Source organism: Aulonocara sp. 'chitande type north' Nkhata Bay, linkage group LG6 (genome assembly GCF_057382095.1).
Source record: "Aulonocara sp. 'chitande type north' Nkhata Bay isolate Kocher_YH1m ecotype deep benthic linkage group LG6, A_spYH_male_GT1.1, whole genome shotgun sequence".
NCBI lineage: Eukaryota > Metazoa > Chordata > Actinopteri > Cichliformes > Cichlidae > Aulonocara > Aulonocara sp. 'chitande type north' Nkhata Bay.
Genome location: NC_141349.1, coordinates 16,010,213 through 16,037,216, shown reverse-complemented (window position 1 = coordinate 16,037,216; position 27,004 = coordinate 16,010,213). Strand labels below are relative to the sequence as shown.

The following is a 27,004-nucleotide window of genomic DNA, read 5'->3' as shown; positions in this document are numbered from 1 at the left end:
CACCTGAATCAACGGTTTGAAGCGCGCATGCGCGTTTGAGCGAAAGAAGGAGCGCGTACGTTCTCTGAAAACGAAATCATCTTTTTTATCAAACGAGTTGCGACTTTCTGGGGGCGAGAAGCCGACTGTAGCTCACTGCTGAGACACGTAAGTAGGCTTAATTATTCCTTTAGCTCACATTGTCGCTGAAGCTTGAGGCGGACCGCTGTTGAAGGAATCCAAGAAAGCTGAAAAAGAAAAGTGTCATTTTCTCATTAAGTGTGGGAACTTGTGACAAGCTTTTCCAATTTCTTTAAAACACATCAGCGTGACAGAGGTAGCTGAACTCCACCTTCAAAAATCCCCCCACCTTAAGTAAATCTGTTGTATAGCACAGAATTTTGCAGCTGAATCTGTGGAGGATGTTTGGCCACATTTGAGCTTTTTCTAAACACTTTTGCAGCTCTTTGCAGTTTTAACTCGTCCTGCTGGTTTTACTGTTATTTCCGAGCTCCAGCACTCTGTGTGAAATGCCACCGTGTCTCTGATTTAAGGTGTGAGTCATAAATGCTCTCCTCTTGGGCTAAAGTAACGCCGTGTCATTGCCCTGCTCCACTGCTTAATATCTGTGGGCGTGTGAACCTATGAATTAAAACCTTAAAATCGTTGTCACTGGTTCTTTTAAATATATATAGATATATATAATATGTCTGTGTGTGTGTGTGTGTGTGTGTGTGTGTGTGTGTGTGTGTGTGTGTGTGTGTGAGAGAGAGAGAGAGATAATGATAGACTTTTACGTCATTGTGAGACAAAACTGTTATGTTAGCTGATAAAATGCAGCTGTAAGCTCATTGCAAACACTGACACTAGAAAAAATGAAGTTATTATAACTCAGTGTAATATTTATAAACATTGACAATAAAAAAGGGAAAATAAAATTAATTTGAACTGTTAAAATATATACATTCTCTACTCACTGCTTGGTACACACTGTACTCCTTAGAAAGTATTGATCAGCATCAAGTATTTGCATTTTATTCTTTATTGTAATGTAATTTTTTATTTGCTTATCTTAAATTTGAAACACAAAAATCTGTACAGGACGGTTAAAATGTTTTCATTGCTTTTGTTTTAAATGAAAAGCAGAAAATGTCACCACTAATCTGCTTACCTCACACTTCAGAGGAAATTAAGTCTTTTTATACACCTTTTTAGTCTCGCTTGATTGAGAAAGTGAAAGCGTTCTTCTGTCATCAGTTGTGTTGTAGCCGCCCTTACTGGTGGTTTGTAACACACAAACATGTGGTTTACTGTCAGCCGCACACCCTTTAAGTCTGGATTGGGCACCCATGCTGGGAGCGTGTGCCATGACAGTGTGCGTTACGCTATATAAAGCCAGGGCGTGTTTCAAACATCAGCTGTGCGCTCATCAGGAGGCATAAAACATGTACACCAGAAATGACAATGTGATTAATGCGATGTTAAGTGTTTGTGAAAAGCTGAGGATTAAAGTTACAATATAAACTCTCTGCAGCATGGCGTCTCAAAGTGCACTGAGCAACAGATGACCAGCCGGGAAGGAGTGAATGATGGAGGATCTGCCAGTGAAAAACGGAGTAACTGGTGCAACAGGTGGTCAAGAGGAGGATTGTTCTTTGTAGGATGGTCAGAGACAATTGCAATAAAGTGGTAGTACAAAGCCCAAAACAGAGCCACGCAGCCGAACCACAGAGCCCGAGTGAGCCCTCTGAAGAACACCGGGAACAGAGCCCAAACAGAGCGGAGTCGAGAGAGCTGGATTTACTGCACTGGGTCAAAAACAACTGTGAGGAAGACGCTGAGCTCTGGGTTAGTGTTCGCGATCACTCACTGCTGATTTTACTCATGTTGTTTTTGGTGATAGATTGTTTAAATATTAAAAGCACTCAGCAGGCAGAATACCACATTTTATGCCTTTATTGATTATTCGATCATTAACATGTGTGCACTAAACAACTTTAATGTTGCAGCTTTTTAACTACTTTACACACTGCTGGGAACTGTCTTAAATGTCCATCACAGCTCATTTGTCAATTATACATTTGTATAGATCAAAACTAGTAGCTACTGTTATCAAACAGATACAGTGGAGGAAACAGCAGTTTCCCTCAAAGTGAGTAAAATTGAATGCATTTATAAAGATTTTCAGATGTACAGAACAAGTACTTGAGCGTGTACTTTTAGGCAATGTCGTGCAAAAGTATATTTTTAAATCCGTTTCTTTTTCATTTAAGTTAGGCTAAAAGCGAAACTAAATAATAATGCGATTGAAAAATTCAACGGTGTTTGTTTTACATTATTAACAGTATGATGGATACTAATATAATATGACAACATTTGTAAAAGTGAAACTACAAGTGACCCACAAACGTTTGTTTTTAAACTGCTATCAAAATAAAAGCTGATAAATTTATTAAGGAAAATAAACGATATGGCTGGAGCGTGGCGGTAATAAACTCGGTCACTCAGACCAGGTCGGTACAAAATGACACTCCCCGACAGGAAATCGTTGTTGTTACAAGGAAAGTGTTTGGAAGCCTGCCTGGCTTTATCATTGGACTTTGAACCTGAGCATGCCTCCCCCTCATGAGCCAAGGATTTACAGCACCATTATGGTGTTGGTAGTGGTCTTACAATGTTATCGCCCACAGAGCGCATCTTGTGTCAGAGCAAAACGTTACAAGTGGCGCTTATGGAAATTAACACGTGAAGTGAACTGATAAAGTTTCTAGTAAATGACCCAAGCATTGAGTTCACGCTGAGAAAGTGAAAGAACCCTTTGTGGTATGGCGGTTTCAGCTATTCGGAAAGTTTCCAGCAACATTCCTTGCTGTACATTTTTTGTTTATTACATAAGACGCCGAGTCACAAGTTCACGTGATGAGCAAGCTTAACAAAAAAGAAAAAAAGCACTCTAATTTAAAAAAAAAAAGACATTTCAAAGATTTTAAAATTCTTTGAAATGTTTTTTTTTCTCTAAGTGGCTGTATAGTTGCACCACAAACCTTACAAATCAGATTTTTGTAAGTTTCAGTTTCTTTCTGATACCTCATTTGTGACCGATGTGCAATAATTTGTTCTAAAAATACTTGACAGGCGTCATTTAAGTTTCATTTAAAGTAAACTATTATGCTTATTTTTAACTTTCAATGTTTTATTTTATTAATGGACCATAGTGTTTTTTGCTTTATTCACAGTTAAGCCTTTCAGTTCATCACTGATCTGAAACAAGCTGCTGTAGCTCCTCCCCCTTTAAGGCCACCCCCTCTTTAAGCCAGCTTTCTTCTAATTGGCTGCTCCTTTAAAACAAAAGAGCAGTGGGTGGGTGGGGCTTGATGTCATGCAAAAGCAAGACTCAAACAGACTGTGGGAGAGTATCTTCTGGCTGGCGGGGAGCGCTTGTGCACTGACCTCATCACTTAAAACTTTGCCTCACGTTTTTAAAGAAAAGCAACACAGGCAACATATATTTAGCCTTAGAGGCAAAGCCGAGGGCAAGAAAAAGCACAGCCTTCATTTTTGTTTAATCAGATTAGGAGCTGTTCGCTGTAGGCAGTGAAATCTCTGGTGTACCATCAGCAATAAAGACCCTGCAGCCACCAGAGAACACTTTGATTTATGTGCGTTTTTCATCATATTGACTGGACACGTCTGATCTTCTCCGCTGTAGGAAGTGACTGGAGCTGATTCCGATGGGTTGCCCACACACCTCCGTCCGTTCACCAGCGAAGCAGAGTATAAACTAGTAAAAAGTACTTACCAGCAGCTTCTGCAGAGTGATTACTACTGGGGATCCCTGACCATGGAAGAAGCCCACGGAAAACTCAAAAATGCTCCTGCTGGAACCTTCCTTATCAGGTAGTCAGCGCTGTTTTTCTTTATTTCTCTCTTTAACTGTTGTGTTTTTTTCCTGCTTTTTTCCCCCTTCATCCCATTAAAGCTAAACCAATGCAGTCCATCTCATTTGCCAAGCTCATGTGTAGTGACTGTACACCGCTGTGCTGTTGCAGGGACAGCGGGCAGCCGGATGTTTTCTTCACTCTGAGTTACCAAAGCGACGATGGCCCGACGAGTATTCGCATCCAGCTGAACAAGCTCCACTTCAATCTGTTTGGCAGCCAGAGGACTTTTCCTTCACTCTTTGCTCTGCTGACTTACTACACCAGCTCCTGCTGTAAACTGACGGTGCCCTTTCGTATTCACCGCCCAGAGGGTCTGAAACAGATGTGCAGGAGGGCGTTTGTAGGCATGTTTGGAGCAGATAGGATAAGCACATTACCTGGTCTCAACAAGCAAGTGAGAAGCTACCTTTGGGCATACCCTCACCCTATATAGACCCATGTGCTCCAAGTTTCTGTGTCAGGACGTTGTGCTATCACAAGGATAAAGAATTTTATTTCTTACTTTTTAAAGAAGTTATCCTTTGTACTATAAATGAGAGATAATAGAAGATCACTGCAGGTGACTGCTATGAATGATATTATTGGAGAGACAAGCGAGTAGAAGGCCGTAACCATCACAGGTAGAAATGGCTACATGAGGTAATTCAGGCAACCTGCGGCACAGATGGACAACCTGAAGGTTTCTGGTTGTTGAGAGGTTATTTGCACACCTTCTGAAAATGTATTGTTTTACAGATTTGACAAAGCACGTGTTAACGTTGTTTTGTTTTGGGGTTTGTTTTGGGGGGGGGTTTATATGCACTGTCAGAAGTCAACAATGATTATTTATATAACTAAAGTTTCTAGCAATTTTCCCTGTAAAGGCTGCACCACTGCCTGTATGGTGACATTTCAGTTTGTCGTGCCTATGAAAATGTCATAACTGCTGCTGTTTAAAGCTGCACTAGCTGATATCTGAACTTATGAACGCATGCGCAAGCAGCCATGTCAACAGCTCATGAACGTGAGGGTAAATCAACTGTAAAAATCCACTTGGAGTGATGGTTTCTGGCTCGTTCCTTCTCTTTCTTTTTTTGCGTTGCTTGTTTGGTAACATTAGGTTAATTATCTCAATATCTTGGTACAAAGGTTCATTTGCTCTGGATGATGGGGGGAAACAGAGGAACGGATTCCAACCGCTAAATTGATGTTTATAATTCACAGAATTTGCAGTTAATACGATTCAGATATCGGTTAACTTCGCCGCGGTTCTTTATGAGGTTGCAGATGTAATCTTCCCATTACAGAAGGAATCCTCTTTTTCTGTTATCTCACAAAAAGAGGATTCCTCCAGCTGTAGCTGACCTTAGATTCTGTAGTTTTGCTCTCACCTGTATTTAAAAAAAGCATCGACTTTGTGTTTTTTGTCTTTCTGTTGGGGTTTTGTGTTGGCCTTCTCCTGCCTGGCTGTCAAGGGGGTCGGCTACAGCAGCTAAACTAAGCAGCAGAGTTGACTGAATGTTTGTTTTTGTCACTTTCGTCTGTGTAGATTCCACCATAATTCTTTTTTTATGTAAAAGTATTGATTAATGCAACTGATCAACACTTGAAATGATTCTAGTTACTGTCTTTGGTCTTCTGGTACAATATGCATGTAATATTGTCTTGTTCATATTGAATAAATAATTTTTTATACTAGATAAAATATATGTAAACCTAAGACTTGATTACTGCCCACTCAAAGACAGGAAGAGGAATACAAATCACTTCCTTTCTAGTAAGTATGTAAGCTTTGAAGGTAAACATGACAAAAACCTAGAGAATTTTTCAAAACAAGAGTAAACAAACACAAGTGTAAATATATTAGTTTTTAGCTGTTTTTTGGCTTTTATTTTGGGGGGGGGGGGTTAGCCATTGAAGGTTTTGGTCCTGTCAGTTCACCAACAGCTACAGTACACTGTGCAGAGCATTACGAGACAGTAGTGTAAAAAAATGACGCTTTGCTTGCTGTGCTCTGCTCAACTTTATGACAGTGGGACATGAGTCTATTTTTAGTAGTTGTTAGTAACAGGATACACATGTACTTCTCAAGATGCGATTGAGGTGCAGGTTTTAATCACTTTTCATGCATTTTCAGAGGCTCATTATTAATCGGGACAGCTGACCGACGAGCACTTTCTTTATTGCACATCAAACAGCTATGACCTTTAAAATATTTTAAAGTCAGGTGACTTTTGTCTTTTTATCTAAACAATAGATCAAAAAAACTTAATTGGCAAGTGAAAGCAAAACTTAAAAAAACAAGTAAAAGGAAAGCCTTACACGCCACTCTCCAGGCAAAAGTCTCGCCCCTACCTTACTTTATCTGTAAACTTGACCTTCTTTTTGCAGTTTTATTTATTTATTTTGCAGTTTTAAAGTGACACATATTTCAGAAACAATAGTTTCAGATTGTTAAAGGACCAATGCGATGGTTTCAGTGGAAGCCTTGTTTGCATTCCTTTTCTGAAGTGTTTAGTATGAATCAGTCACAAAGATCACCTCTGTGAGCATGACTAACTACATGTCTGTGTGATTTCATTTTAACCAGACTGACTCTGTGTGGGTGAATTAAGGCCCACGTCTTATTTGGGCTCTGTGCTGCATTTAGCGGTGTTACTCCGGCCTGGTATAAAGCTGACGCTCAGCTGAAAAGCTTTTTGATCATTCGTTCAGACAAGCGGTGTGCACACAATGCAGTGCAAAAGTGTGCACATACGCACATTATAGATTTTTTGTGGCTTTCCGTCATCTGTTCCACTTCCTGTCCTAAATCGGACTGGCAGTGTCCCCTTTAGTCTAAATTAGCCCTGCACCAGGGACACACACACACACACACACACACATATCCACACTTTCCTGATCCTCAAATTATCTTTGTCTCATTAACCTTAAACAGGCTGATGTGAAAAAAAACACCACTGCTGTGACACACATAAACGCGAGGAGAGCTTATTTGTTGAACCCCTTCCAACAACAATGCAAAGGTAAAGAGCTTTTTATAAAAGGCTTGTTAAGCATTAACAGCTCATATCAGTAGCATTAAAATGGACATGCTCAAAGGCCTGTATAGATTTTAAAAGTGCTGTGAGTTACACCAGTGAGAAAATAGCCCCATCTGTCTTTATTGCTTATATATAGATACCGTATTGAAAATATGCCCATGTCTGTGGGCAGGCACATCATCAGCCTGGGCTTTCACGGCTGGAGCCTCGGGATCTTATTAATGAATAATATTAATCAATAATATGGTAAATACATAATCATCACATCAAAAATTTGATGTTTGGATCATTGAATTGGCATGTGATGATTGCATTGCTTTTACAACCAGTACAGGAGAGGGAACAGGAGGAGTGGGCAGAGGAGATGAAGAGTGCAGCAGGTTGATGACACAGTAAAAGAGCAGGAAAGGTGATGAAGAGGTGAGCACAGAAAAGACCAGACAGAGGCAGCACAGTTTGGAAGGGCTCAATATGACACAACAGAAGCAGAAACAACGAGAAAAACTGAACTAACATTATCAATGTGTCAACATGCAGCCTTATACATGAGTGCTTTATCAGCATTGTGGTTTTACTACTGATGCTCAAAGTCAGCCTAAAGCAGGGATTACACTTTCTGCTAGGGGTTAGATGGCTAGTGCGGGGCTCCACGTGGACGTCCACATGCCTTCCTGATTTACATCACAGTACAGCAGCTGTGAATCATAATGTGGTGTTCTTAAAGCAGATGTCAAAGAAGTATAGAGTCAATGAGTCCATGTCAATGTCCACAAAGGAGTATAATCTAGGCTTAGCACCCCTGACTTTAACCATTAGCTCTGATATTTGATAATAATTTTACTTTATAATCTAACTTCAAAAATGTGTTTCTGAGCGAAAATCCAAGAAGATTTCAGGGATGGGTCGAGGCACCACTGTTGTAAGGTCTTGGCAACGCTTCTGTTTGTGACCCATAAAGCTGGAAGAGACCACTTCTCTCTTCTTGGTGTCCTACTTCCCCTGTCCTCAGTATTGAGGGGTGGGCTCATGTTTGAGCAGGACCTTCAGTTTGATCCCAGCTGCACACCTGAAATCTCTGTATAAGGAAGACATTCTAAATATCTTAGTCATAGTTTCTGCTATTAGGTGTTTCCCAGGTCACATTTTACTGTGATCTCACACACACGCACACACGCACACACACTCCAGCACAGCTCGAGTGTGACTAGTTATTATTATTAAAAAACTGCTGGGTGTCCCGTGTGGTCGCGCGATCCCGGTCATAGCTATGAGCACGCCTCTTGCACGCGACTGCGTGTTTATATGACCTTTCTGACCGGTGACCCTCAGGAGGGGACCTTATCGCTCAGGGGTTACAACAACTGGAGTGGCACGCGTGCGTGTGTAGTACTTGTTTATGTAATGCCATATGTAATTGTGACCGCTCGCGTGTGCGCGCGCGCGCTGGATCTGGCGCGAGCTGGTCCAGCACCGCGGCGGCGACAGCGGTCGCACGTTAAACATCAGCCACCCATGCGTGTTATTCTGCGGACTGGGGACTCGTGAGATTTGAGCTGTGCGGGCTTGACCCGACAGATGGGAGGGCGCTCGAGCTCCACCGTTTTCACGCACGGCACGCACGTCGACCCGGTGAAATCGTCACGCTGATAGAATCTGTGGAATCTGTCGCGAGTGTTCCTGCGCGCGCGGTCGGAGAGCATCCCGACAGAGAGCGAAGTCCGGTCGGTCGGTCTGTAGTCGGTGTGGGTCCGCGGAAGGCTTTAGCGTGCAGGGGAGCTGCAGAGGGACTTGCGCTGGACTCCTTGGCCGAATCAGAGCATCCCATTCCCGGCAGCATCCATCCCTCCGCGCCTCAGCTCCAGCGGGAGGCCGGGAGCGGCGGCAGGATGTAGCAGCGGATTAACGGAGGAGAGAGGGGCGCTCAGAGGAAGAGAGCGGGACCGAGGCGGGACGGAGGGGACATGGGGAAGGACCAGGAGCTGCTCCAGGCCGTGAAGACCGAAGACCTGCTGACAGCTCAGCGGCTTCTACAGAGACCACGGCCAGGGAAAGCCAGTCAGTATCCATCCATCCATCCTCCTGTCTCTGTGTCACACACACACACACACACACACACACACACACACACACACACACACACACACACACACTGCCCGTCATTATCAGGTCAGGACAGTGCAGGCTAAATCTGATGTGATGCCATTTAGCCTAAATGGTGCACTGTGCGTGTTTGTGTGATGGCGTGCGTTTCTCCTGCACGCGTGTGTGTGTGTGCTATGACGTTGAGTTTGTGATAGTGATGACGTTGCACATGTGTGAGAACAGTCATCAGGATGTAATCTGAAATTAGGAGCGCTTGTCATCCCATTCCCCACAACTGATCTTTTCTGTGTGTGTGTGTGTGTGTGTGTGTGTGTGTGTGTGTGTGTGTGTGTGTGTGTGCGTATGCGCGTGTCTACGTGCGTGCGCGTGTCAGACAGAAAGGTGGAAAGTGGGTACGCACATAGGCCGTGCACCGCTCGCGGGACGGGGATTATTGGTGTGTGAAGACGCCAGATGACGATCGTACACGTGCAGACATTTGCGTGCGCGCGCACAAATGTGATGCTAAAGCATGCATGTGCGCGGGTGCCTAACATGGAGTCAGCTGGGACTTGAGGTGATAATTAGATTTCAATTACAGCGCTGAAACATCTCTCCTCCTCTGCAGTTTCACCATAAGACCCCTCTAAGCGCCTCTGCTTCTCTTCCTTCTCTCACCTCATTTCCTCTGCTCTGGCTTCTTCTCGCCTCTCCTCTCCCCGTGTTTCATCTTGTCTTCTCTCATATCATCTCTTGCCTTCTACTCCTGCGCTTTCCCTGTCTCTACCCTACCCCCCTTCTCATCTACCGTCCTGTGTCATTTTCTTCCTTCACTCATATCCTTTCATGTCCTGTCTCCTTCCTGCCTATTCACCTGTTTTCCCCTTTTTTCATTTCCTCCTTCCTCCCTCACTCGTACCTCCTTTCCACTCCTTCTAACCGTGCCGCTCATGTTTCTGCCTCTGTCATCTCTCTCCTCTTCTACCCCCCACCACACACACACACAAGCAGCCACACACAGCCGGTGTTTCCTCCATGTTCCTCTCCTGCCCCGTCCTTTTCCTCTCTTCTCGTGCGTTGTTTGTCTCTGAACATTCCAGCAGTGCTGTGGAAAAGAAGAAAAAACTGCTTCTCCTCAAATGCCAGAACAGATCAGGCCTGAGTGCTTAGTCCACTGCACACTGACAAAGAGAGAGAGGGTGGGGGGGGGGGGGGGGGGGGGGTGGTTGTGGGTGAGGGAAATGAGGGTGAGGAGGAGGGTTAGCATGTAAGCAAGTGAAATGTTCAGATATGTATGCAGAGAGGTCAAGAGACAGGACGTGTTGGAGGGAGGTTAAAGTGTGTGTGTGTGTGTGTGTGTGTGTGTGTGTGTGTGTGTGTGTGTGTGTGTGTGTGTGTTTCAAATCCAGGTTTATGTTTGAATAATTAAACAGGATGCCAGGTTTCTCTGCTGGAGAATTGTTGCTTTCTCAAACGCACACACTGACACACCCCAGACACACAGTTACAGGCAGGTACATACGCACACAAACACAAACACACACACAGGGACACACTTGACACATCGGGTGTTAGTCATGTGCCTGACTGTGTTTGTATTATTAATAGTATGCTAATGAGGTTCAGAGCAGCACTGTGGCGGGTTAAAGGGAGGTTTTGCTGTGTTGGTTATTTGCTGTGTTGAAATGTCACACATTGATGCTGTGGATGAAAGGAACAGAAGCTTTCCTGGCATGACCACCTTCAGAGGCCAGAAAACCACAAATTTCTATCAGTCGTTATCAGTAGCTGTTTACACGCATGCACCGCAGCCCTGAACTTTTCCAGACTTTACCCAACTGAGGTGGCAGTGAGAGCTCCTATCGCAGGATCAGCTAGATCGAACTTTACAGCAGTCGCTGACCTGGCATGTGAAGCCTCATTGTGCCAGGGCGAGCGCCGAACACACCATTTTCTGCTGTGTGATACATGTGAGAAACTCTGGAAAATACCCAGAGGTGATGTGAACAGGTAAAAAAGTGGTGTGACTAAAAAAAAAGCCTTCCTTGGTCACTGTGGTCACTGTCTAACTTTTAGATTTCCAGTCATTAGTCAACATTTTGGGAGTTATCCGCTCTTCCGTGATGCCCCTGGAGTGCGTGGAGACGCTTGTGTTTGCTCCTTCAGCCAGCAGCAGAACATTTGGTGTGCTTTGCTGAGACACTTCAGAGTTAGAGGTAACAGAAGCAGCTCTAGTGAGTAAATAGAAATGAGGGACTGCGAGGCAGCTGCTTATTCTCTATTTGAGGGCGTGCCAAACGAAAGGCTAGGCGAGCTCTGTGCCAGTGTGTTACATACAGTAGTGACATAGATAAGAAACGGGAGAAACGGCCGGACTGCTAACAAGTGTTTCTGTAGGAGACAGTAACTCCCACTGAAGAGGGCTTTGTTACTTTTTAAACCTTTTATTTTCACAAAAAGCTCCGTAACTAACGGAACGAAAGGACACCCCAAAAAAGAGCATATTACGAACTTTGACTGGAAGAAGACCCAGAAAAAAAGCACCACTGTAAACATAAATGATTTAAAGCGATGTAGCAGAGACCTACCACCCTGCTGGACATTGTGCATTAGTTTTGCAACAGAGGATGAGAGAACCGCGACACAAGGCCGTAGAGATTCCTTTCATAAATTTCGTTTCAGTGTCAGAGCTCAACTGGAAATCACTTTCGCCACCTTTGGGATGAATATTGGAAAATATTTTCACATAGAAGGGACACACAACAATAGACATGTAATCACTTGTACCAGTACACAATTCTCAATAACCAGTAGATAGCACTTGTGTACTTTATATAACATGCCTCATTCATCCATTCAGACTCAAATGGATGCATCAGAGAGCAACATGAGGTATCTTCCCTAAGAGACTGAAGGAGCCAGGGATCAAACCAGCAACCTTCTGATTGATAGGTGACCTGCTCTGCCTCCTGAGCTACAGCTACCCCAATACAAGACCAACACATAGTGATGCAGTTAAAGTCAATTGGCATCACTGACATGCTGGTGACGGTCCATTTTTTTTACTTTGCTAATAGACTGTTAATAGGCTGCTAAGTATCCTACAAACGTCACTACGAGGTATAAAGTAAGCTACGTTACTACATGGGTTTCATTCTCCCTGGCATTTATATAACGGTCTCAAACCCAAACACATTTTGGTGTATGGAAACGTAACCGCTACCTCAAAAGACAGATGTTCATTTCAAGATAAAAACGCAAGATTTCTTATCAGGTAGTCGGGGCGGAGCCTTCGTGGCAGCTGCGCTAGCCCACGTGTAGCTTCTGCTGTGCTTGTGGGCTACTTTCTGCTTCTGCAGCACATTAGGATAGATAACACAGGAAGAGAGAACCACAACAGCAAACCATGGAGGTTCATATCGCAGTTCTGGTTTCAGTTCAGAGCTGTTAGACTGCTACCTGACACAGATACAGGACCCGTTAGACCTGCCAGTTTATTATTGGCTAATAAACCCATATTTAACCCATATTTAAGCTAAATGTGTGTCTGTATTGTAAAAAAAAAATCAACTCGATCTTGCTGGGTTAAAGCTTTTTTTTTCATATAGCGTGTACTGATGACTAAGATTACTGTATTAAATTGAATAAACGATAACGTTGGTGTGATTCTCATAAAAATTCTGTGAGGAAACCCAAAGTTTGTCTGCCCGTTTCTCCCCCTCTGAAGACACACATCTGTGAAAAACTGCTCATCAACTCGGACGAGAGGAAATGATGTATCTGTCGGTGAATATCCGCTGAGATTAATAAACATTTGGTCTCCCAGTCAGCATTTTCAGGAACAACAGAGATGTATGTGGTGTCGACGCCAGTAAACTATAAGGTAAGATGTCATCTAATGGAGCGGTGTGCTGGGCTGATGGGTTTTCAATCATTCTGAGGCAAAGCTGGAGTTGTGTGGCACACAGGAATACCGAGCTGCAGCTGCACAGAGAATAGCAGACTCATTGTTGGTTGTTGTTGTAGCTGTAGATAATGAGAAAACTCGACAACACCACCTTGTCTTTTAAGCTTGTAGCCTTGCTGCAATCACGGCACTCTCGGTTTTCTTGTTACAGATCAATCAAAAGTTGGTTCTGAATCTTTCGAGTCTGAATGAATCACTTCAGATGAAAGAGACGTTCAGTCTCACTTTAAAGGAGACGACATTAAAACTACTGCCTGCTCACGCAAAGTGAGGCACAGTCCTAAACGATTTGGTAATGGTTTTATTATCTCTGGCTCAGCTGAAGTAAAGCTCTTTATCTTAGAGATATGAGAGCATGCTTATCATAACTGTATCTCTTTTATGTTGTAGCGATCCACTGAAATGGACTTTACTGATGATCAGGGAACGCTGACCCTTTTTTTCTCGTCTTTTTTGGCGTAGCTTATAGCACTTTGTAAGCTCTGGCATTCCCAATTCATCAAGTGAACACCTGTAACAGATCTGCACTGAGAGCGCTTCTTTTTGTTAGCTTGTTGACTCGAGAATAACAGGTGTGATTACACACGAAACACCGTCTCCTCATCCTAGCTCTTAGCAAATGTGTGGACTGAAAAAAAAGTCAAATATTGTAATCTCTGTCAGGCTATGTTCTTGGTACTCAGATCAAGCAGCCTTAGTTTGGCAGACTCTGGGAACTGTGATTGTTCAGTATTATACCATCAACAGGATTAATCCATTAAGTAATTATACTATCAGCAGTGGAAATTATCAACAGTCACAGCACATGTTCAGAGTCCGAATCATCTTTATTCGGCCAAGTTTGTGCACACGCATAAGGAATTTGATTCTGGTGCTCTCTGCATACAGAAAACAAAATTTTTTTAATTGGCTATTAAATAGGTAATATATAATTAGATGTATATACACAAGGAGAACATTGGGATTGGGATCATTTTGCTGGGATGGTTTGGATCCCAGTTCATGGGATGGTCACCGCAAACCTTGAGTAGTCATGAGGGGGACCAGTAAATATGAAAATTGTGTGAACTATGTTGTATAGTGAAACTAGAAGCTGAATGCTTTCAGAATGATGGCATTTTTATTTTTTATTTTTTTACAATTTTTTAAAATGAGTTTACAACACTACTATACATAATGTTCACCGTTATGTATAGTAGAACATTGTTCCAGAAGTCTTGTGGTTTGTTCAGATGCAACTTGGCAAACTTAAGCTGTGCAACCTTTCCAAAGAAGCCATACTTGTTCAGTCGTGAACTTTAACATTTAACACACTAACTGAGACCTGTAGAGTCTAAGCTACAGCTCTTATGTTTTTTACAGTTTCTCTGAGCATTGCAAGAATTTGCTGGGACGTCCAATCCTTGAAAGATTGTGGCATTGTGTTAACACACAACTCCAGACCAGCAAACCTCTGCTTTTATAGAGGTTCTCATACTTACTTTATGCATTTTATTAGCCGATACTGGCTGCTACTTACCCTCTTAATTCCAATGCAAAGGGAAAACTTATTAGAGGACTGCACAGAGTCTTTTTCGGATGACTGTATGTCATCCTAGGATGGGCTCGAGCCCTGTCCCATCCCTGAATTAGAAAGGTGGAAGAGAATCGATGGATGGATGTATATATGCTTGTTGAAGTGTTCACTATCTTCCATCAGTATATACTTTTTTTTGTTAGCTTATTTAATACATTTTATTTAATTAAAGCACTTGTGTAGACTTTTCACTGCCACTTACCATGGGCCAGTTTATGACAGCATGATGCGTCATGATCCTACAGCACTAGCATGCTTGTTGTCTGTGTCTGTCATTTAGATGTTTTGAGGATAATTTTATACATTTTGAGGCTGGTAGCATATTGTGACCCTGACTCGAGTCACTTTTAACATATGTGTGCAACTGTCTGAAATCTGTGCTGGCATTTGTTTTAGGCTACGTGTTACGCTGAAAGTCTAAATGCATGATGACAGGAAAGGTCGGAGGTGATGGAAACAGGACTTCAGAACATCTCTGATAATGAGAACCCCTGAGAAACCCCTCCGTTTCACCTCTCCTGAGGTTTGTGAGTCTGCTGTGTTACATTCAAGGTTGCTTTTCAGTCCTGCTTGGTTATTTTGGCTCTCAGTTAACAATAAAGACTTTCAAAGTGAAAATGAATGAGCCACAGTTACAATTTTCAGGGAGATGTTTCACAATAATATCATAGTCTTGTCATTGTAATCCCTCCCAGATGACTGACCGTCTCCGAGAATGGCACGTTGAGGAGTTAGCATGGTAACCCAGCGCTCAGTTGCGATGTTATGACAAAATAAATGATCGGAAAAATATGAACCCTGGTCCAAGGACTGTATCAGAGAAAGATTATGGCAGCGCTCTCAAACAAGCAGTTCATGTGAGGGCAGGAAAAGCCTTTCGTTCAAAATTTAATTTAACAAATCAAGTCACTGATACAGTCAGGCAGCGGGTTAGCGCTGACATAAGTGAGTTTGAAGATGAAAGTCTGTTTTGAGAGCAGTTCTTAAAACAAAAGAGAGGCTTTTATATGTGCAGAGTGATACTCTGTCTCTGTCAGCTGAATTAGATTAAATACAAATCCTGGTTCTGAGTTTGAGAGGGAAGCGCCTCATGTGGGTGTTTCTGTGTTGTGAGATTCTGGTCTGTATCGGGGTTCATGTGGCTTTGTGGTAGTCTGATGGTGACACAGTTATCTGCACTCATTGATTCATCAGCTGGGGGGAAGGGATGCTTCTTATTTTTAATCCAAGAGAGATATGGAGGAACCAGCACTTCCATAAATACACACATAAACACACACACACACACATATGCATGCAGGAAAATGATGTCAGCTGCACTGTAAACAGAAATAACAGAACTACCAATCAGCACGCGCTCTTCAGCAAATTACAGGGAAAATTAGAGTGTGAGAGCAGGATGAAGGGATGAAGTGCAGATAGAGCTGCAGAGCGAAGGGAGAGCTTTTCCCCAGATTACAGCACAGCTACAGATTATGGCCCGTGGATTATGAGGGTTTGACCAAACCAAAAAAAAAAAAAAAAGTGGAGGCAGAAAGACAAACAAGTTGTTTTTTCCTGTGTCCTTTCAGGCTGTTTGGTAGTGGGTTTGTGAACGGTTTCTTCCTGCTATCCGGTGCCTGCATCTCTCTAATGCTCACGTGTGTGTCACATTTACACAATGAAGCACGTGCTCTACACCCAAACATGCTATAAATATACGCAGACACACTCATGTATGTATGACAGCGATAGTGTCACTCTAAAGATGCAAAGACTGATCCATTAATTAGTAAGTCAGTGTAGAAAAAATGAATCAAGGTTCTTTTGGCGTTGTTTTTTTTCTAAGCACCTAATTTTATTTTTATTTTTTTGGGGGGGGGGCTTTTAAACCATTGTTTAAAATGGAGGTCACCTTGTATTCTGATGAATTATGATGGGGTATTTGAAACTACTAGTGCAGAGACTACATCCCACGATACGATATTATCACAATACTTAACACACGATACGATATTATTGCAATTTTTTAAAATATTTTGCAATATTCAGATTCTGTACATAAAGGTAAACTTTATCAATATTCATTTTATCTAATAACAAAGTCTCACACGCAGTCTTTCTCTCATTTCAGTCAGTTTTATTGTTGACAAACTTGAACGGTTTGTATTACAGTCTAGTCCAACTTAACTGAATTCAACCATCTGGTACAATTATAGCTATTCTGAACTATGCAATTTATGAAAACTATGCAGCCCCTTCAGCAACTGAAGAATTTGAAAGTAAATTAAAACAAAATATAATTTTACATTAAATAAAAAAGTTTTAAACTTAATTAAAATAAAACATGTCTTAAATTAAAATAAGTAAACTGTCATGTTTATTGCTGCCAAAAAAAAAGTTAAACGCATTTGGACAGTGAAGGAATGTCAGGATTCTTGCTCAGAAAAAGGATCAACATGCTCTGAAGTCAGAGCACAAAAACCTTTTTTGTAACAAAATATCGATTTCTGCTGTCCCTGTATCGATACATTATTAGCAAACAAAATATCACGAAATATCCCCCCACCCCTAATATATATACAGTGGGGCAAAAAAGTATTTAGTCAGCCACCGATTGTGCAAGTTCCCCCACCTAAAATGATGACAGAGGTCAGTAATTTGCACCAGAGGTACACTTCAACTGTGAGAGACAGAATGTGAAAAAAAAAATCCATGAATCCACATGGTAGGATTTGTAAAGAATTTATTTGTAAATCAGGGTGGAAAATAAGTATTTGGTCAATAACAAAAATACAACTCAATACTTTGCAACATAACCTTTGTTGGCAATAACAGAGGTCAAACGTTTACTATAGGTCTTTACCAGGTTTGCACACACAGTAGCTGGTATTTTGGCCCATTCCTCCATGCAGATCTTCTCGAGAGCAGTGATGTTTTGGGGCTGTCGCCGAGCAACACGGACTTTCAACTCCCGCCACAGATTTTCTATGGGGTTGAGGTCTGGAGACTGGCTAGGCCACTCCAGGACTTTCAAATGCTTCTTACGGAGCCACTCCTTTGTTGCCCGGGCGGTGTGTTTTGGATCATTGTCATGTTGGAAGACCCAGCCTCGTTTCATCTTCAAAGTTCTCACTGATGGAAGGAGGTTTTGGCTCAAAATCTCACGATACATGGCCCCATTCATTCTGTCCTTAACACGGATCAGTCGTCCTGTCCCCTTGGCAGAAAAACAGCCCCATAGCATGATGTTTCCACCCCCATGCTTCACAGTAGGTATGGTGTTCTTGGGATGCAACTCAGTATTCTTCTTCCTCCAAACACGACGAGTTGAGTTTATACCAAAAAGTTCTACTTTGGTTTCATCTGACCACATGACATTCTCCCAATCCTCTGCTGTATCATCCACGTGCTCTCTGGCAAACTTCAGACGGGCCTGGACATGCACTGGCTTCAGCAGCGGAACACGTCTGGCACTGCGGGATTTGATTCCCTGCCGTTGTAGTGTGTTACTGATGGTGACCTTTGTTACTTTGGTCCCAGCTCTCTGCAGGTCATTCACCAGGTCCCCCCGTGTGGTTCTGGGATCTTTGCTCACCGTTCTCATGATCATTTTGACCCCACGGGATGAGATCTTGCGTGGAGCCCCAGATCGAGGGAGATTATCAGTGGTCTTGTATGTCTTCCATTTTCTGATGATTGCTCCCACAGTTGATTTTTTCACACCAAGCTGCTTGCCTATTGTAGATTCACTCTTCCCAGTCTGGTGCATGTCTACAATACTTTTCCTGGTGTCCTTCGAAAGCTCTTTGGTCTTGGCCATGGCGGAGTTTGGAGTCTGACTGTTTGAGGCTGTGGACAGGTGTCTTTTATACAGATGATGAGTTCAAACAGGTGCCATTCATACAGGTAACGAGTGGGGGACAGAAAAGCTTCTTACAGAAGACGTTACAGGTCTGTGAGAGCCAGAGATCTTCCTTGTTTGAGGTGACCAAATACTTATTTTCCACCCTAATTTACGAATAAATTCTTTACAAATCCTACCATGTGAATTCATGGATTTTTTTTTCACATTCGGTCTCTCACAGTTGAAGTGTACCTCTGGTGCAAATTACTGAGCTCTGTCATCATTTTAAGTGGGGGAACTTGCACAATCGGTGGCTGACTAAATACTTTTTTGCCCCACTGTGTATATATATATATATATATATATATATATATATATATCTATATATATATATATATATATATATATATATATATAAAAATATGTAGAAGTTATAAAATTTTGGGCCATTATTGCTTATGTTCAGACCACTTAATAATAAAAAATGACGCTTTAAAAAGAGTAAATGAACAAAAAATACTTCGTCTCAGGAAGGTTTTATAAGTTATGGCCACATTGAGGCCTTGCCCCGTTTTATTATTAGCCATAGCCGCTAGCTGCTACCGAAATGATAGCTTAACACAGCGGTCCCCAACCCCCGGGCCTCGGACTGGTACCGGTCCGTGAATCGTTTGGTACCGGGCCCCGAGAATTGAGGCTCAGGGGTGAAATGCATAGTTTTCAGTGTTTTTATCGGTTTTCAGCGTTATTTTGTTATCATTTTTATCGTTTACTCGGTTTTCCTTGGTCTTTTCACGTGTGTTATGAATAAATTTTCTTTTTTTCGGTACTAGTTTTATTTTGTTGTATTTATCCGCGACACCTTAAAGGCCGGTCCGTGAAAATATTGTGGGGCATAAACCGGTCCGTGGCGCAAAAAAGGTTGGGGACCGCTGGCTTAACAGACGGCTAGTGTGGCTATCAGCTAATTGCTAATAGTTAAACAGCTAACATTAACGTATGTGGGGCGTAATTTCCATGGGGGGTTAGGGGGGTTATGTTCAGCACAAAGTTACGCCGATGCTGCCAGGCTAACATTTATGATAACTGTTTATTATCAAAGTGCTGTTGAGATCTGCCGTGTGCCTATCTGGCTGCAGCGCTGCTGTGTGAAGTTGTGCGTCAACTGGAGCAGTCAAAGATGGCATCTATGGTATAGAAACTGTTAGATAGAGACAGACTATCTAATATGAGCTTAATTTTTAGTAGTGTTATTACTGTTTTAGTATTTGAGCATTTAATTTTTTGCAACCCTAGCAGGTTATGAGCTTTACTAGTTATCAGCTAGGCACTCGCTTATCTCCACTTTAGGTTCTTATGACAAACCATCATAAGGTCCTTTTGTTTTCACCTGCTCTCCTAAATATACTCATATATTTTTGCATATAGATCAAGTTTATGTGAGAGAACACATTAAAATCTGAGCTTTTGTTTTTTTTATGAGAGTCCTATAATTTCTTTACCTTCATTACATGGTCGATTCTCTTTAACACACTGAAGTTATACAGTAGGAGTATGTCTGGAAACACTCACAGATGTGAACATGTTGCTTCAACTTTACCGGCTCTCAATTAAATATTGAATGAACAGGACAGAAGAATATACTTGTCCCTAGATTAAAGTTTAAATTTGAACTTTTTTTGAAATGCTTTTCTTACTCTTTGTTACCCTTTCAGAGCTTCTCGGAGCAGCAAAGCGGGTGAACGTCAACATCCAGGATGCAGATGGGTGAGGGATCACAGATGTTTCACATCACCTCCTGTTCCAGCTGTTTACTCTATCATTACACCTCTTTCTTTATCACTCCATTTTCATTCCATCTTTTATAATAACCTATTTCTTTCTTCATGGCCCTGAAAACACTCACAACACTATCAACACAACTGAATCCTGAGATCTTTTCTTGTTTTCTCAGATTTTGAGGTAGTTGTTACTCAGCCATCGAGCCGCTCACTAAAATTCAAAGATCTAATACATCTTAATTTGCTCTTTAGTTGTATGAGCCTCACATGTAAAGATCCCGCATAATAACATGTAAAAAAAACACCTTCAGATTTTTCCCACTTGTTTTTACCATCCTGATTGTAGCATATGTGCCCCGTCTTCCTAACAGTTGGGCCAATCTGAAGGAAACTTAAAAAAAAAGACTTTTATTATAGATCCGCGTTTAGCAAAGACTGAAAATCTCCACAGGCTTGGCTGAAACTGAATTGAATGTGTACATGAACATTCATATACATAAAAAATGAGGAAAACCCAGAGATGCTCATCTTTTCCACACTCAGTCATAAATTGAAGACTGCTCTGATTCATTCGGGCTCCTTCATAAACCCCCATTTTGTCCGTGCTTAAACACAAGGCTTCCTGGTGACAGTCCATGATTATTTCCTCCTTTTCTATTTTTATACCTTACAATAGCTTCCAGTGGGTCAGTCTGGATCATGTGGTGGGCGACCTCTGGCCAGGAGATCTGTGCTGTAATTGAAATAATCATATGAATTAAATGAAACTGAAAAGCACTTTCTGTTAACTGATTTTGACTCACATCCAAACTAATGCAGAACCTGTGAGCTGGGGTCACAAATAGATCATTTTAAGAGCTCTGTTATAAAATGTCTCATACCTCGCTGATATTAAACATGAGACAGTTATCATGAGAAAAATAAACACCAAAGCCCGATGCTTGTGGGCTGTAGCTGATCCATGTTGTGAATATCTAATTAACTGTGGCAAACAAATAGGAAGAAAAATCTTCAAATAATCAATAGGCTAGCAAGCCGTTATTACTGTTCACATTATCTCCTGTTTAAATCTGTCTTTGGCTCATAGGAGTGTAGCCAGCTGAAGACCTCAGATCTGAAGACTGTAATTATCACCTTAAAGCAAAGCCAACATTTCCCAGCTCCTAATTTGCTCAGAAATATTCCCTTATCAGCTCTGAATGTTCAACTATGGATTTTGGCTATATTTAGCTTCATGATTGGTTAAGCTTTTTGTGTGCACATGCTTGGTTTACGGCTGTGTTCCGTTTGACTCCATCAGATAACAAAGATCTTTTTATGATGTTGATTGGATTCAGATAATTGGACTCAGCTTCTTGTGTAATGACTGATGAGTCGTTGATTTGACTCCAGGGCCCCGCTCTTATGTTCACCACAGATCCATTAGACCCACACACAGATGCCCTGCGCGTACGCTCGACTCCGGGGGAGAGAGATTGCTTATTAATGGAAGTAGGTCATTTCCACCCGCCCTCCCCGCACGCGCTCCCATCGTCACACGGAGCTGTGGGGCGGAGCAGCTGTACGCCGAAGATTACTTTAGCAAAGTTGTGCTCAGGTTTTACACTATGCATTTGAATGTGTGTATTTTTATACATAATCTGTGTCTGTGTGAAGGCTGTCGCCGTTGCATCATGCTGCTCTGAGTGGCAACAAGGAGATGATCTCTCTGCTGTTGGAGGCCCAGGCAGCAGTGGATATCAAAGACCATAAAGGTAAAAAAAAAAATGCACACAGGCTTTCACAGTGTCACTGGGATACGCTGTGCTGCTACAAAATAAGGCACAAAACACACACACGAACACACACGGCTGTGCAGAAAAAGCCCAAAAACAAATACTTTCCGGCTTTCCCTGTATGACAAATAATACCGGCTTATGTAATAAAAGGTGAGCTTCTTGGAAATGCAATTTATGTCTGTGGCGTGCATTTATGAGGAGCGACAGATTTGTTTGCACAGTCAACAATAGAAAACAGAAGAAGGAAAGCTCCATGGCTGCAGGAGTGAGAGCCAAGTGGGAAGCAGAGCAGAGAATATCTCGATCCTACGTTGGCAGATTCAAGAAGAAGGAGGAGAAGAAGAAATCTCAGGGCAGATGGGAGTTATAATCCCTCCAGGATGTAGGCCTACTGTGTCTGCACTTTCAGTCATGCCCAGTGTGCCTCTAAATAGACTTACCAGGCCTCTTTTGGTGAACCTACTGCTTTAATGGGTGTGATTTTGCAGAGGCACCAGGAAACAGCACATCTTCACCTTCTACGAGTAGGTGTTTGACTGTGTGCTTTATTAACAGAACATAGGAGGTGATTGTAGTCAGGGTAGTGGCCCAAAAAATACTAATAATGTTTCTGAGATTTAAGATTTGTCCAACCAGATGGAACCAGCCAACTTTGTCTTAAAGAGAACTGTTTCCGGTGTTAGGAAAACATACTTCTGCAAGATGCCAGCTTAAGTTGCCTCAACATCCTGAGGGCCTTTGCTTTGGAGCTGTATATCCTCCAGACAAACATCACAAAAAGGAAATGTGGAAAGTGGCTATGTGTTCAGCCAGAATAATCACAGGAACAAGTGAAGGGTATTTCCAAAGACAGAAAGTTGGAACATGTCCATCCCTTCATGCATTCATCCCTTTTCTTAAGTGCTTATCCGATTCGGGGTCACAGAGTGCTGGAGCGTATAGCTATTGGGCAAGAGGTGAGGTAAACAGTCTATCTGATATCGTGTTGATGTTGTTCCTGGATCAACATAATAATGTTTGTGTCATGATACGTTGTGTAGCAGGCAGGAGAAGGACCCAAGATGCAGATTCACAGACACGGGGATAAACTCAAAAACACAGCTTTATTGCTGGCCACGAGAAGCAATACAAAATAAACTAAAACTGGGAAAACTAAAGCATGAGATGTACAAGGAACCGAACCACGGGGAGAATAACACACAACATGAGGGAGAACGCGACGCCGAACAGAGGGAGACTCAGACAGAAATACACAGAGGGTAAACGAGGAAAGTGGGCACACACGGGGAACACAGGTGACACTGATAATCATAACGAGACAGGGCGGGGTGAACTGAACATGACATGTACAGGCACAGAGGTTCAGACAGGAGGAGAGAGAGCATGGGGAAAACACAGACATAACGGGCTGGGGAAACATGAAACAACCACAAAGGGAGACGAGGGCTCATAAATACATAGAGGGCACACAGGGGGGAGAGAGAGCACGGGGAGAACTTAGACATAATGGGCAGGGGAAACATGGAATAAAACATAAGGAGAGACGAGGGCTCACAGATACACAGAGGGGCACACAGGGGGTAAAAGCCATGAAGGGAAAACACTTAGGGAACAACACAACAGGGCAACTCAGAAAACATGGCCTAAATAAGGAACGAAATACAAAAATACAAGGAACTAAGAATACTGGGCCCACATGGCCCAGGACCATGACAGTTTGTCTGCGATCAACATTGCATTTGAATAATCACTTTAGGATATCATAGCTTTGTGGCTTGGAAGACCCCTTACCAATGTCTGCTCTAGAGATGGACCGATCCGATATTAAGTATCGGTATCGGTCCAATACTGACGTAAATTCCTGGATCTGATATCGGAGAGAAATAAAAAATGTAATCCGATCTATTAAATATCAAAAAAGCACCTCACAAAACTTGCGACATGGCGTAACTCAGCTCATAACCGTAGCATGTCGGAGCAGTGTGGTCACGTGATAGAGCGGCTGTGTGTATTTGTAGCCTCGCTACCAAACCGGCATTTCATCTCCGAGGAAGTGATCCCAGAGAGAAGTAAAGCAAGTGTGTAAGTTTATCTCTGAATGTTTGTGAAGCATTCCCGTGTTAAGCTTAACAACCGATATATGGAGCAACTGCCTCTTCTCTCTCTCTCCCTCTCCTGCTGCTGCTTCAATCATGAAACTGATTAATGATCAGCTGATCGGCTTTTATGTGCGAGTCTGTCTCTCTTCTTTGTTTATCGCCCACTTCGCGCCAGAAACAGAAAACCAGCGGCTGAACAACAGCAGCACGTTTAAGCTTGATAATCTTTTGTTAGAATTTATTTAATATTACTTTCTACACCAGGATCCTTTTCTGTGTAGCTGACGGCTGGTAACTGTGCAGGGGCGGATCTAGCAAAGTTTAGCCAGAGGGGGCCGACAGGGCATGAACAGGGAAAAGGGGGGCACAAAGACATACTTTTCTTCTTATTCTCATTTAAAATGTCTAGCTTTTAATAAATAATTATCTGAATCTTACACCCAAAGTTTTAATCTTATGTAAAATGTATAGAAGTCCATTACTGTATATAGTAACTGTTAAGTCTAATATACCCTAGTAAGCTATAGTACTTCATCATCATGTGCAGTCTGCAATTCTGTTGAAGAAAGATGTTGAATCTATTTAATTATTCTTGAAAAATAATTGATTTCTGTGCAATTTTTTTCACACTGCATCAAATTAAAGTCGATTACGTCGATTAAGCATCATGAGGTGGAGGGGGGGGTGGTTCCCTTTTTTTTTTTTTTTTTTTTTTTTTTTTTTTGCTGGGAGTTTTAGAGCCCTATTAGTTAGGTTGCTTACTCTTTAAAATACCAGAATAGGGAGGATGGAGTAGGTTTAAGTTTATTAGATTGATCAGTATTGCTGAACTATGAAATATTTTGGGTGCAGGGTAGTTTTTGCATACAGGTATAACAGAATAGCTTTAATGTTTTTTTTAACCCTATGAACTGATACAAAAAGCAGCAAGATATTAAAAAAACAGTTTTATTGATTAAAAAACACACTATATCGGATTCATATCGGTATTGGCAGATATCCAAATTTATGATATCGGTATCGGTATCGGACATAAAGAAGTGGTATCGTGCCATCTCTAGTCTGCTCAGGAAAAAATCCAAATCCAGAAGGGTTGGTGGGAGTAAGAGTTACACTTTGCTATGTGGTGTGATGGTTTATTCTGCAAAACTATGACATCACTGCAATATGATTGATCATTTCCAATGTTGAACCTGGACCAACATTAGTTTTGTTGGTCCATGAACAACACCTAACACAACAATATCAGATGGTGTGAAGTACAGATACCAGTCCTGTTGATGAATTAAGGACTTTCCAACTGTCCCGCTCTCCAAGAGTAACTGCCTCCCATGACACTGACACGGCAAACCTTCCGGCACAACTACTGATGTTGTTAATTTAATTAACACCAAAGCAGCTGAAACTGATTAGCAACCCCGTCTCTACTTAACTGACCACATCAATATACCAGATGTTTTATTGATGTGATGCTACAGTATACGCTGACTGAAATTATCTTAAACAGTGTGTTATGTTTTCAGTGGGTGACATGTCTGGACTGCAGACCAGCCAGCTAAGAACCCAGAATCTGTGACTTTGGAGGTGCTCTGTTCCTGAAATAAGCAAGGCGTTTCCTGAGTAGTTTCATACCTTTTCCAAAACGTGCATATATTGTTTAGCAGTGGTGGTTCTCTCAGAAATTAAGACTTTAAAGAACGTAACCAGTGCTGGCTTTTAAGTTGCATGCATGGTCGCTCTTCTGTTTAGTGCAGAGGACACAGCGTCCATGATTTACAAAAAAATTTAACCTTTGGATTTGTTGAAGACCACACAGCGACAGAAGCATTTAAGAATCGTTCATTTTTTTCCCTTGAATACTCAGATTTTACCTTAACCGTGTGTTTCTGAGCCCATGCAGTCACAATCAGAATCTGTTATTAATGCATTGCTGCATGAGGCCCAAAGATCACAGCCATTTAAGATTGGCTTTTCAACCTTACCCCCTGAGTAAAGACATTCTTTAATATCGTTTAATGGTATTGTGTGCTGTGACCGATTCACTTCTTTTTTGGTGCATGTAATTAACCTAAAAAATAAATAAATATGAGCCCCTACTTGATGTTTTTAGGTTAGTCTTATCAAAACATTATTAACGGTTAAAATGAGAAAACACTGCCGCCTTCCAAATACAGCGCTATTAATAAAATACGCCTGATGCTGCACGTCAGTCACAGTTTCTCAACAAGACAGGATTATACTCATTTCTTTTAGGACTTTTGAAAAAATGGCCTCTGAACTGATTCGTGTACGTCGAGCATTTCCTCTGATTTCTCAGTGTTGCTCTTATTCCTGCGCAGTCCGCTCTTCTCGTGCCCAATCACACTTTCGAGAAGATCTTTGAGACCGTGTGATAGTAATTTGGCCTGAAATCTCTAAGCTTTAGATTCTGTAACTCCTGCAGCTGCTGTGCCTCTTTATCCTGCCAGCACCTATCCTCTGACTCAGGCGTCTCTCATGCCAGCTGAGGCTGGAGGGGCCTTTTTATTCAGCTCAATGGTGTGGCTCATCTCTAGTGTCAAGACTGGAGGTCTTGGTTTGCTGCCATGAGAAACACGCTCACTGCTTCTCGAAGCCACCGCTGCAAAGTGGTATTAGATGTCTTCTGGTTAAAGGCAAGGCAAGGCAAGGCAAGGCAAGGCAAGTTTATTTGTATAGCACAATTCAACAACAAGGTGATTCAAAGTGCTTTACAGAGACATTAGAAACAAGAACAAATAAAAAGCATGATTTAAAATTGAATAAAACAAGCAAATAAACTAACTAACTAATTAACAAACAAACAAACAAACAACAGTATATAAAATCAAAACAGATAAAATCAGTAGTTAAAATGTTAGTTTTGAAATTTAAGCTTAAAGTGTGGATTTGGTGCTTTATTCAAATGCAGCTGAGAACAGGTGAGTCTTCAAC

At 41.9% G+C, this 27,004-nt stretch overlaps 2 protein-coding genes across 6 annotated transcripts in view; both read left to right on the top strand.

The window, feature by feature from the left end:
* The first annotated feature begins 20 nt into the window (after positions 1-20).
* On the top strand, positions 21-5,604 carry LOC147327544 (suppressor of cytokine signaling 1-like). Of its 2 annotated transcripts, XM_086295225.1 has the most exons (4): positions 21-147; positions 1,514-1,827; positions 3,689-3,876; positions 4,029-5,604. In XM_086295225.1, the coding sequence occupies exons 2-4, from the start codon at positions 1,642-1,644 to the stop codon at positions 4,351-4,353; spliced, it is 699 nt and encodes a 232-aa protein (XP_086151351.1). In that variant the 5' UTR covers positions 21-147; positions 1,514-1,641; the 3' UTR covers positions 4,354-5,604. The 2 variants fall into 2 exon arrangements, with proteins under 2 accessions (XP_086151351.1, XP_086151350.1); XM_086295224.1 differs by having other exon boundaries at positions 21-1,827.
* Positions 5,605-8,397: 2,793 nt separating this feature from the next.
* LOC147327542 (uncharacterized) overlaps positions 8,398-27,004 on the top strand; it is a 51,294-nt gene continuing 32,687 nt past the window's right edge. For all 4 annotated transcript variants that reach the window (XM_086295223.1, XM_086295222.1, XM_086295220.1 and 1 more), the window contains exons 1-3: positions 8,398-8,998; positions 20,110-20,161; positions 21,832-21,929. In XM_086295223.1, coding sequence (XP_086151349.1) covers positions 8,905-8,998; positions 20,110-20,161; positions 21,832-21,929 — 244 coding nt within the window. In that variant the 5' untranslated portion in view covers positions 8,398-8,904. The remainder of the gene's footprint in view (positions 8,999-20,109; positions 20,162-21,831; positions 21,930-27,004) is intronic.